The 13407-nt window shown below is 37.1% G+C and overlaps 1 protein-coding gene across 16 annotated transcripts in view; it reads left to right on the top strand.

The window, feature by feature from the left end:
• PIP5K59B (Phosphatidylinositol 4-phosphate 5-kinase 59B) overlaps nt 1-10538 on the top strand; it is a 170951-nt gene extending 160413 nt beyond the window's left edge. For all 16 annotated transcript variants that reach the window (XR_014443894.1, XM_083142762.1, XM_083142755.1 and 13 more), the window contains one exon: nt 9673-10538. Coding sequence is in view for 15 of the 16 variants with exons in the window: in XM_083142762.1 (XP_082998888.1) it covers nt 9673-9684 (12 nt within the window). In the remaining variant the exon portion in view is untranslated. The remainder of the gene's footprint in view (nt 1-9672) is intronic.
• The last annotated feature ends 2869 nt before the right edge of the window (nt 10539-13407 follow it).

Raw genomic sequence — 13407 nt, 5'->3', positions numbered from 1 at the left:
CCCACAAAAATCGAACCACACTTCGCTGCTCTTCACACGTGGACGACAGTAACATCAGTGCCATATTTGTTTCGTAGTTCAGTCTTCTCTCGCTAGAGCTGCACAGGGAAAAAAAATACCCTCTGTGGTGCAAACTCGTCGTGCAATTTCAGCATTCCAGCTGCAATACCTGGGGAGAAAAAAAATATTGTGCGTTACTTTCCGATCTGCCCTTGTAACAGTTGGGCTGAAAAGTTCGTAGGCTAACATAGTAAAAAATATTTTTTTGACCAAATTCGATTTTATTATTCAATATAGTTGCCTTCGAGGACGATACAACGATTATAGAGGTCATACAATTTTTCGATGCCATTTTTATAGTACGATTTCTCTTTAGCCTCAAAATAGGCCTCAGTTTCGGCGATTACCTCTTCATCAGTGCTAAATTTCTTTCCAGCGAGCATTCTTTTAAGGTCTGCAAACAGGAAAAAGTCACTGGGGGCCAGATCTGGAGAATATGGTGGATGGGGAAGCAATTTTATTACGGTTGAATATCGCTAAACATTGCTCCGAATCATCAAAACGTTGTTGCTTTTGATCGATTGTGAGCACGCGCGGCACCCATTTTGCACACAGCTTTCGCATGTACAAATATTCATGCACAATATGTCCAACACGTTCCTTTGATATTTTTAAAGTCTCGGCTATCTCGATCAACTTCACTTTACGATCATTTAAAATTATTTTGTGGACTTTTTTGATGTTTTCATCGGTAACAGCCTCTTTGGGGCGTCCACTGCGTGCATCGTCTTCGATGCTCATTTCGCCTCGTTTAAATTTAGCAAACCACTTCTCAACGGTTGATCTTCCTGGTGCAGAGTCCGAATAATGTTTATCAAGCCAAGCCTTGGCTTCAACAGTATTTTTTTCGCCAAAAAGCAATGCTTTATTAACACACGAAATTCTTTTTTATCCATTTTTTCACAATAACAAAAGCTGCTTCACTCACAATGCTATATCTCACGAACTAATTATCGGGCAGCTGTGAAATTTATACCCGTATCTTTTGAAGGTTAGTACTAAGTAAAAATCACATGGATTTAATTCTAGTAACGCCATCTATGAGTCAGCCTACGAACTTTTCAGCCCAACTGTTATAATAGCTATTGAATTGCTGTGGAATAAACACTTACGATTCAATTTATGCATGCAAGATAATTTTGTAAAAGTTAGGTTGAGGAAAAAGCTTGTAAGATTGGAATTTGGTATTAAATAAACTTTCTAACTTTGGAAACTGAATTCCCATGTGTAACTTAAATACATTTTTAATTTTCTAGAAATCCGGTAAATATTTGGCTGCATAAGTTTGACTTGTTTGGTTGAAGGTTAAGCTTACAATTTTTGAAAATTATGTTTTTCGTATTAAAAAATTTACATCAACAAAAGATAGAAAGTGTACACATACTAATGCAGCAATCGTACTAGCCTAACCTATTCGAAATACCTGGATGCTAAGAACACTAACAAACGATTAGCAGTAATTAAAGCCTATGAAAATGGATTTACGATCACACGGAAAATGGGAATATTAATGCAAGCGACTTACTTTAATTGAGAAGTCAAAGCAAAAAGCAGGAGAACACAATAAACCTCATGATCTGTCATGAGAATATTGTTAGAAGAAATTCGTATTCTCAAATCCTTATAATTATATCCCTTTTTGGTAGACAAGCTAGATATGGTAAAAATCAAGAGACAAGTTGATCTTCAGGAACATGCATAAGTTTTAGGAATATCAGCTTGTATTTCATTCATCCCTAACAAGGACAATTTACTTGTAACTGTAGCTCGACATGTATTGAAATCGTACCATGCCTACATATAAGTTCATATTTATATTGCCCCTTGTACTTGGAATATTTAGAACAGGTTCAGATAGAATATCACTCCTACTTTTATACCGAGTGTAAATTTAAATAAAGCAAATAGGTTACATGAAATCACAATGACTGACTATGCAAGTGTACAAAACAAATCGTTGTTCAAATTCTTTATAAACTAGTAAATTTTCACTAGCAACTTGTCTACAGCTTTTCATTCTACATTTCCAATTACCTTAAATGCTGGTGACATAAGTACACATTTTTTAATAGTTCACTAACTACATCGCAATAATCATAAAGATTTCTTTTTGTGTTTAACATAAATAACCGACAAAGAGAAAATAACATCCATTACTGAGTACAAAGATATAAAGTTATCCACAATGTATTTGTGAAATAGGTTATTAGAATTGAACGAAGTAGTAAAATTCTATTGATGTATACAGATGGGGGACAAAATAATACGAACACCTGTAAATGTAGAGAAAATCTTTATTAATAGGGGGTTGGACCACCCTGTGACTGAAGTACACTTTGTATGCGACGTGGGATGGACGCATAGAGGTCATGCACAATGTTTAAGGGAATATGGAGCCATTCTTCCTCCAGAGCAGTCTCCAATTCCGAAAGTGTGGCTGGAGGTGGACTTCGAGCACGAAGTTTGGACTCCAAATATCCCCACAAATGTTCTATAATGTTCAGGTCAGGAGACTGTGGGGGCCATTCAAGATGTCCTACTTCATCGTCATGTTCTTCAAACCATGTTTGGACAGACCCAGCAGTGTGGATAGGAGCGTTGTCGTCTTGAAAAAGCGGTCGGTCCCCAGGAAATAAAGTCTGGACAAAAGGATGGAGATGATCCCCCAGAATGCTGCGATAGTGACTGGCATTGATCTTCCCATGCAGAAAAACAAGTGGTCTCACACCATGCCAAGATATCGCGCCCCATACCATAATGGACCCACCTCCATGCTTCACAGTCGGCAAGAGGCAGTCAGGATGAAATGCATCTCGAGGCGTTCTCCACACATAAACGCGCCCCGTGGTCTGAAATAACGTGAATGTTGATTCATCAGACCAGATGACTTGTTGCCACTGCTGTGGGGACCAACTTCTGTGAGCTCTGCACCATTGGCGTCGCTTGACAGCATTACGTGATGTCACCAATGGCTTACGAATTGCCACTCGGCCATGAATGTTTGCAGCATGGAGTTCCCTTTTGACAGATTTGGTTGAAATGGGGTCCTGGAGATGCTGGTTCATTTCAGATGTTATCTCGGATAACGATTGCTTGTGCTTTCGGGCCACTATGCGCTTCAACACCCTCCTATCCCGAGCAGCAAGCTTCGTCTTTCGTCCACTGTTGTGCTTTGAAGACGCCATCTTACCTTGTGTTGTGTACGCTGTCATAACGGCTGATACTGTGCTCCTTGCACACACAACAAGCTTTGAGGTTTCAGTCACCGTGGCTCCAGCTGAACGTGCTCCAACAATCATGCCTCTTTGGAACTCTGTCAGGTCTGACATTGCAGTGTCTCTTGAGAGCGTATGATAGACGAATGCACCACCAATGACTGCTGTTGGCAAACTAATACCTTCCCCTTCACAGCCACTAGGTGGCAGACTTCAGTGCCAGGTGGTGCTGCTGTACTGCCGATGTGAAATGTGGCATACTTTTTCACAGGTGTTCGTATTATTTTGTCCCCCATCTGTATATTTCTTTCACGTGATGTATATCATCAAGATCGTAAATTAGATGTTTAAGACATGACTTTTGAACTACACAATTTCAGACAACTTATGAGCAATAATACGGACATATGAATAACTATCAACATTTTTCGTGTTAAATAAAATAATATAATTATGGTAGTTAAAAGTTCGGCATCTGTGTAATTAATCTTACCATACGCCGGACCCTGTGGCTGAGTGATTAGCACATCGTGCTGCGACGCCAAGGGTCCCGGGTTCGAATCCTGCTCGGGCTTGGTTGTTTGTGAATGTCCATTCATCAATTTCATCACTCATCCTCATCTTCGCAAATTAGCCAAGAGGCACAATCAATCAATAATATTACCATACACAAATTCTTAAATGTATTTCGTGCTGGTTGAACATGCTTTTTTTTTTTATTTCGTGTAATTAAATCATGTATTACATATTATAAACGCATACATTTACTTGTAACTGATCAAGGCAACTATGTTTAATTTGTGCACCCCCACTCATGACCAGATCAAGAAAGTGTGGGGCGTTACCTCCACACCCCCTATATGCCTTCATGGTGTGGTGCTAAGCACAGGGGAGCACTTTACCTTTTTTTTTACCTTTAATTATTATTCTTACTGTGAAATAAATACATTTACAGGAACTCTTTTTAGAATAACTAGCTCATTCAAATACATGTATTTTGCCAAAACACACGACTAATCTTTTGACGTCATCAGTCCTTTGACATCAACAGGTTGCGGCCCGTATACGGTGTATAAACAAAGTATACACATCTCGGAGGCCCAGACCGGACCCACCATTTAAAGTGAGATTTGAAGCAACATATGATATGCCTACACTGGAAACCAAACCCAGAACCCCTTGATTACAAAGTGATGGAGGGGGAGGAACAAATTCCTGTGTGGTGCTTGCATTTCCAGGTATAAGGACATAGGTATGTCTTATCCTGTCTATAATGACATGCTAATGTGGAGATGCATTGAAAATATTATCAGGAAAATTTGAGAATACAGTTATCTAAGAACATTGGCACTAGTTGAACTCTATGGATATATTTGTATTTTTTTAAAGAAAAAAACTGGATACTGGATAAGTAAAAAAAATAATATTCACTCACATATTTTTATTAGCATGTTTGGCAATAACTAACACAGAAAGTAATGAGAAAAGAAAATGGTTGGAATAGAAGGAGAAGAACTGTATACAGTCACAGAATACAGTGTCTGTGGAGCTGGTATATGCTTTAATTTATTTAATTTTAATGCCGTGGAATAGGAAGTCAAAACATTTTGTAAATTCTAACACTGGCACCATTTGTAGCACTTTGGATGTTGCAGTACCCTTCCATTCCATGTTTAGTGTTTTCTGTCAATTCAGACATTGCAAGAACAATCAACAGTAAATGACCTTTTATGTTGTCCCCACCAACTGCATCAAGCGTAGTCTTTCCAAGTTACCTTTCAAAAATCGTTACCTTCAGCAGTTATCATATACAATATTTTGTAATTAACTCTCTGCACTTTGAAGGTAACTTTTTCAACGTTCCACCCCTTTTCACAAAATTATTCTGTAAATAATTGCCACCGTTTGTCAACAGTGCAGCTTCTTTTGTAGATGAATCTTATTTTATTTCTGGCACACTTAATTGTTTTACTTTTAAGCTATGCAAGTTTGTACAAAGTGTTGGAAGGTAATTGCATGTTTTTTAACAATTGTGTGTTCAGTATTTTGTTCCTGTTGCAGCAGCATAAGATGGGTGTTGTTTCAATTTTATTTGCGTTGCATATTGTAAAAAAATCTAATGTAAACATTGGAAAGTTCATATTAAATTGTCACTAATTTGGAAATGGTTACAGTTCCCTAAACAAGTTAATACATGGCATGGTTACGCACACACACTGTATTTTTTTTTTCTTAATGCTGTCTAATCATCATATCCAATTTACTTTCATTACAGACTAGTTGAAACATGAAATGGTGTCCTCATAAGGGCAGAGCTTTATTTTGTCTAGGGTATTTGATTTTTATGAATGCTTGTAGAAGATACTTGCATGTTTGATGTGCATTTTCCATTCTCTAATTGTAGCAGTTTGTGGAAATGTCATGCACATTGCATTCTGGAAAGTATAAGTTCAAGGGCACATGAGAATTTTTAACTCTGCATTTGTTGTGATTTAAAATACATAAAATGAAACAGCTGCATATAAATTATGCCAGACGTTATAATAATGTGACATGTCCATGCTGCTGAAAGGTGCACGTTTCTTGCTATCAGTGGCTACTGAAGGAACTTCATTCACTATTCGACAGCAACTGAACCCAATGTTAACTCAATTTTGAACCAACCAAGTGTGGGTTATCAAGTTTTACTCCCAAGCCACTCATTTACATCATTCATTATCACATGCAAACAAAATACATGTACTCATATGCCAAAGAGCATTAGAGTTGCAGGCAATTATGTATAAGTGGAACTTGTCACCACTATTCTTTTAGCATATTCTTTCTTCATTCTATTTTTGTTGTTCATGTGCACAACTATGCAATAATCTCAGACTTGATATTTCTTTTTTTGCTCAGAACGCAGTATTTAATAACTCTCTTGTGTCTGTTGTTCTAGTGTCGATCTACAAGGTAGAATCAAAAAGTTCAAAGAATCAAAGTGCTTCATTAAGTTGTTAGCTAATGTCACGTGTAATAACAAACTGTTGATTGCTATTTACACTTTATTTTACATTCTGTGTTTTTAACAATTTCATGCTTCACTATTCATATAACAAAGTGAATGAACATAGTGATGGATAGATTCAAGTGTCAAATCTCAATAGATGCACATAATGAAGATTCAAATGGGGGCCCAGAATTGGAGTTTGTTATCCAATACATTAGCCTCATTTCACCACATAATTGTCACAGGTTTTATGTTCATTTTTTTTAGTGGGGTGTGACTACTATGTGAAGCTTTTTTTTAAAAAAAAATGTGCTGGTGTTACTAGTACTTACTGTCTTTGGTGCAAGATTAAGATGAATGGGATACTTGTGAATATATGTTAAATTTGAATAGTTCAAATCAACACACAAGTTGTTCGTTACAGTGTAGCAAAGTTGTTGTTTTTTCTGATGGAAAAAAAATAGTTATTGATTTGTGCACTGTAGTCAAAATATCTCGCTTGAGAAAATTTACTACAATGTTGCAAAGTTTGGACTTGCAATACTATTTAATCTTCTGTGTCCAAAGATTCTGTGCTACTATCGTTGGTTTCATTTCTAACACCCTGGTGCAACAATTATGTGCTGAAAGGCTATAAACCATTTTTTTTGGGCTGAAGGAAACAGTGCGACAATGATGTGTAATAAAGTACACCCTGCAGGATTTGAGTTGCAGTTATCCATTCTAGGATTTCAATCCTGCTGAATTTAGATGGAATTAATATTCAAACCATCATTCTTAACACCTAGTACTTGTTTGTGTCGCAAAGAAGTATGTGTTGCCAGTCAGTACTAGGTAAGCAGGGTTGCTATACATATTCACTTTCCAATTACAGTGGTTTGATTCTTGGAATTCTTTTGTCTACCTTGTAGAAGTTCAACAAGATTTACATTGATGAATTCTTCACATGATTGTAATGTGACCAATGTTAAAAATGAATATTAGATAATGGAGTTATAATTACCTGTAGTACATTCATAATCAAAGACTTTATATCCCATACAGCACAGAAAAAACAATATAAAATTTGGAATAAGGTACACGGTGGTGAGCATATTCAATAGAGAATAATAGTATAGACACAAGTGAAAATGTCAGAATTAAATGAAGTGAAGATACAGTTGAGTTATCACATCAAAACTTTAGATCATGTATGAGGGGAGTTCAAAAAGTTTCCATATTCGCCTAGTTCAAAATGTCGGAGGAAGTTGAAACTGGCAGAAAGATGGTCTTTTCTACGTAGTCACCATCCAATGTTACACATTTTTCCCACCGTTGCAAACACTTGCGAGTACCATCTTTGTAAAACGCTGGAGATTGGGCATTTAGCCACGCCTCTGTCGCGGATATAATGTCATTGTCATCTTAAAAATGCTTGCCCCGCAAAAACTTCTTCATATTAGGGGAGAGGAAGAAATCCGAAGGTGCAATATCCGGGAAATATGGAGGATGGGGCAAAATATCATAGCCCCATTCACGTGCTTTGATGACAGCACGATGGGATGCATAGGCAGGTGCATTGTCATGCAGGATCACCGTTGGACAGCATTCCTATCCTGCAAATTTTAATTTTGTCACTCAATTTGGCCAGAAGGTCTGCGTAATAGTCCCCAGTAATGGTGTGGCCTTTCGGAAGGTAATCCGTGAGGAAAACACCACGTTAAGATCACCTTCTTAGCAGACACTTTGACCTTTGCCTTTTTAGGAGGTGGGAATCGCAAGACTTCCACTGTTTTGAACTTACTTTGCTTTCACCAACAACACTATAGGATGGACACACTTCACCATATACAGCAAACATTTTCTCATGGATTTGTTTGGGAGCTTCGCCTTGCAGAAAGAGGAATCGGATCATGGCTCTGTATTCCAATTTGTCCATTGTTGCACCTTCATTCATTGAAACACCTGACACGGAAACAGTAATTATTGAACTGCAGTCATATTTGGCACATAACATACAAAAGGTTGTACCTATTCATCTTATACAAGTTTGTGTTCCTACGTGAATTATTCCTATATGGATATGGAAACTTTTTTTTGAACCCCCCGCGTAGTGTTGATCTGAATGACATTGAGATACAAGGAGCGGTCAACAGAAATAAGTGTTTTTGTCTATATTTTGTATCACCTGCTTACAGTTTTATCCCAGTATTTTTTAACATGACAGACATGAGACACAGTAACACACTGTATATGATTAAAATTTCTCAGGTCTGCTTCTTGATCCATCAATTGTAATTTTTCTTCAGAGCTTTGGTCTTGCTCTATTAAATGTTTCATCTCTGCTTGGCCAAGTGGTGCTATTCTTTCGCAGTGCTTGTCGGTACTTTCTACTCAGGTTCCACCTCATATTGCATTTCTCACTAGATGGGTTATTTTAGTGAAAGTAGTATTCGGGAAGTCTGTAGCTGAAATCTTGCACCTGGCTTATGTTCTTCTTCATAAATCTTGCTTCACATCGCCACCAAGTCATAGGTAGTGTATTTATTCAGGCATTGAAAGGAATTTATAGTGTTGTTCAGATGTAGAAGATATTAGCCATGGCAGGCTGCTGCATAACCAAGTGGTAGCCCTCTCGCCTTTGGTGGATGTGGTCCTAGGTTCGATTCCTGGTGGGAGCTGGCATCAACCCAGCACCATGAGGACAATTGGGAAGCTACTTGAAAAGAAGAGGTGGCAGGCTCCAGTCTTGAAAGCAGAAAACAGTGGCAATGGGACTTTTATGCACTAGCCACCATTGGGTATCACCCAAAAGCCACTCTGGTAGACCCTGGCCTTAAAGGGCTCTTGTGGGATGGAGTTTAGTAATAGCCATGACAACTTACTTGTAACAAAATAACAACAAAGTTTTTGATAGTACATTTTCAACATTCTGATTTCAAAGTATATTTTTATTTGAACTTCCATTGTGAAAACCTTGAAACATTCCTTTATGGGTGTTTAGTGATGAAAGATAGTGCAACTGGGTAGGGCATAAGTGAGATAAACTGGCATTTGTGGTGGGGTGAATAATGCAATATACTATGAAGGAAAGGCTCCTAGATTCAAATTGTGGTTAAGTGCATGGATATGTCACTTTGCCCTATCTCTATTTGATCGTTTATCAGCATAATTACCCAGAGGAGATATGTAAGTTACATTAAATAACACAAAGAGAAATGCAAGTGGGATAAAAATATACTAATGACACCCACCACTTTAGTATGAGAAATTAGTCATGGTAAAAGTTTTTTTTTCTTAACAGGTTATATTATTGTCCTAATGAAGAAGTGTAAACATTGAAACTTTTAATGTCGCAAGTAGATAGTTTTGAACACCCATTGTCAAAGATTACAATGTAATTTATTCAAAATAACCTATATTTTTCAGACCCATCTGTAATAGCATCAAGAAATCTCACTAGGAGTGATGTGCATGGTGGAAAAGTGATAGTGCAGAAGTGATGGGTTTCTTACGCGTTCCGCTGTGTTTTTTCACTTGAAACACTGAAATGTTTCCCTGCCGTTTGTAAATAATGAAAGAAGCCAGCAAAGAAAATATACTGGTACTTCCAAGACATAAGTGAGGTAGGATTTCCGCTGCTGGAGATGGGGAGAGTGGGGGGGGATGTGAAGTTCGTTGTCAAGATACTTCAGGAGCATACAGATAATAATACCTAGAAGTAACATATGGCTGTGTTTAATCAGTTCTTGTTTAAATACTGCACTTTTTCATTTCAATCATATCTCAGTCATGTCATTGTGAAGGTGTACATGTGTATGTGTAAATATTGTTAAAAGAATTATTTCTATATGAACATAAGTTATGTAAAAGAGCCTAGAATGGATCTGATTAATAATATATACATAAAAAAGTACCTACATAAGGTTTGTTAAGTTCAGTTGTTGCATTTGATATTTCTTCAGAAGTGTCTTTTAGTCTTAAATTATTAATAGCGTAAGAAATAATTAACGTATGCTTTATTGTGTGTAATTTGTGTATAGTAGTAAGTGGCTACCTACAATGCTCAAACAGAAACTGGTAGATGTTTCTGGGTTTATTTACTTCGTGGCCCTTCCATTATTGACACCGAGCAGGAATTATTGATATTCACAAGAATGTAATCCTGAATTGCATATTAGCGTAACTGCAATAAACCCTTTACCATAGGAGATAAAACAAGAATATTCCATTATTTATTATAGGATAGGATGCATAACTCTGTTGTCCTCTTGTCACAGTTGCAGGAAATAGTACGGCAGGCAGAGAGAGAGAGAGAGAGAGAGAGAGAGAGAGAGAGAGAGAGAGAGAGAGAGAGAGAGAGAGAGAGAGAGAGAGAGAGAGAGAGAGAGAGAGAGAGAGAGAGAGAGAGAGAGAGAGAGAGAGAGAGAGAGAGAGTGTGAGTGAGTGAGTGAGTGAGAGAGAGAGTGAGAGAGAGTGTGAGTGAGTGAGTGAGTGAGTGAGTGAGTGAGTGAGTGAGTGAGTGAGTGAGTGAGTGAGTGAGTGAGTGAGTGTGTGTGTGTGTGTGTGTGTGTGTGTGTGTGTGTGTGTGTGTGTGTGTGTGTGTGTGTGTGTGTGTGTGTGTGTGTGTGTGAGTGAGAGAGTGAGAGTGTAAAATAAAGAAAACCTAGCGCAGCCGCCATTTAGCCATTGCTAAAGGTTGATTGGGTTAGTGCCTGCTTCACGTTACGATTTCTTTCCCTGCTAGTGCACCAGAGCTTCTCTGCTTGCTTCTGTGATGATGTAGAAGATGAGAGTGCAAAAGTATTCAAATGACAAAGCACTCAAGTGTCAGGAAGATCACAGAATTATGCCAAACAAGACCAAAGCAAGTACGAAATCTATAAATGTGTCATGATGAACCGTTAGCTACTTTCAGTTGTCACCATTACTCATAAAGAGTACCTATACTTGATCATTTTATCCATTTGAAAGTGATTTCCAATTTTATCGTGTTTGTGTGCAGGTGTTGTGCTCTGAAGATATAGCAAGGTATCAACTTAACTCCAAATTTGTTCAGTGTGCAAGTACTGCCTTCTGGTTTCAAAAATCTGCTACAGTACAAGATGGTGCATATTGTATCTACCATCTATCCAGTAGCATACATTCTTCAAGGACCATTTGGAATTTCATATCGGTTATTGTTATTTGTAAGTCGGGAATTTATTGCTGTCAGCCAAAATTTCATACTGGTCCGTCCCTAGTACACCAACCCATAGAATTATTGTTGCCAAGTAACCATGTCAATGGGGACAGTTCCTGATACAAATGTGTTCTCTGAATGTCCTGAATTTAAGCCTTTTTTTTTTTCAAATTTGATTCAAGTTGACCCCCTTGGCAGAGTGGTTAGCACAGCACAGGGGTTCTTGGTTTGAATCCCAGCATGAGTATGGGTGTTCTTTGTGAGTGTCGCTTCATCAATTTCATCATCTTCCCGATAAGCCAAAAGTGGTAAAAAGCAAAGTAAAATGAACCAAATCAATCATTCAAATGAATGTTCAGTACAATTTCCCATAAATTTTCATACAAAAATTTTATTTTACACAAAGTTATTGGTGGCAAGAAATTGAGTGAGTAGGCACAGAGAGATACAACTCTGGTTTTCCATTGATCTCGCAAATAGTTTGCGTTTCACTTTTAGGAAAAGCTTCTCAAGTATTTTGGATTGCGCTTTCAAAATGGCCTCCCCGATGGCGCAGTGGTCGCGTCGTTGCCTTGTCCCGGGTTCGATTCCCAGTGGAGAAACTTAGTGGTTCTGATCCCACTTTAAACTGTAGGTCCAGTCTCAATTAGCCTTACTTGTGCATAAAGTGGACTTAAAACACTTAAAACAATCAATGCTCTTTCAAAATCTAGGTGAGTCTAATGGTTGCAACACTTGACTGCTCTGCTGTCTACTGTGTTAGTGCAAGGTATGATCAGTCAAAATGGGATGTATTAAATACAATGTAATATAACTTCTTACCATGGAAGCAATATCTATGGAAATCTCTGCATTATGAAACCAAGATATCCTAGGTTTGAAACCTGAATAAAGCATGGTTGTTTCAGTGTGTTTGTTCATTAGTTGTCATGCATTCTCATCGTCATTTACCAAGAGAGAGAGAGAGTACAAAAAATTAGAGTAAATACAATTGCAAGCCTAAAATTTACACACATGCCTCAAAAATATTAATAGTACTCGCTATTTGTATGAACACAAACAAGTAAGGTACTCAGTTTCTTCAAAATAAATGCTGTGCCAGTTATTCAAAATTGTGTAAGGTTATATTTATCCATTGAGATAATTCTGAATTCGTACATGTACTGAACTGAGACAGATAAGAATGTGTAGAAATTAATGTCAAAGTAGTTGAATGAAGGAAAAATTAAGTGTAAATATTGATGCTATAATGAAATTTTGTGACTGCAGTTTCATATTCAAACACCTTATTTGAAATATTTGGTCAGTGTAAGTATCCTCCTTCACGAACCTGAGAATGGGTGAAAAACTAGGAATTAAAGTGTTTTTTTTTGTTTTGTTTTTTAAACTTACTGGCCCAAGGTAAGTCTGACAATGTAGTTTATTCAAAAATAAAAATCCACCATATAATGTAGGTTGGAAACACTGATATTTTTTTAAAAAGACTGAATACTCTTCAATTCCTGCTAATAGTGATAGAAGTATTGCTCACAAATATATTATTTTTAAGTTATTACAATAAAAAAGTATTTTGCTGTTTTTCTCATGGAATTAATGGGAAAATAATACATGCACACACACACACACAGTGTGCTGCAATATGGAATATTCTTGTCTCCTGGTAATACACGAGAACGGTGCATTTAAGAAACAATTGTATCACATTATATTCTTTATTCATTACTTGTAATTTATTATAAGCTACTGATGCCAAATATGCAGATATTTTGATGTCTTTGTTGATAAAATATCCTCGAAAGGATAGGTTTTTTATACTATTCTTTAACTTGATGGGTAAACATTTTTCCTATGTCATTATTTTATTTATTAAGTTTTTCCGTCTAACTTCCTTTTTAAAAATACTGTAATTTTTTGTACTCACCTAAGGAATGCATTTTTCTCTAGGTTTGAATGTGTAAATTGTGCCAAATAGGATTCATTCA

This window comes from Lepisma saccharinum, chromosome 21, assembly GCF_977018435.1.
Source record: "Lepisma saccharinum chromosome 21, izLepSacc3.1, whole genome shotgun sequence".
NCBI lineage: Eukaryota > Metazoa > Arthropoda > Insecta > Zygentoma > Lepismatidae > Lepisma > Lepisma saccharinum.
Note: the sequence above shows the minus strand (reverse complement) of the source record. Positions and strands in the feature narration are given on the sequence as shown.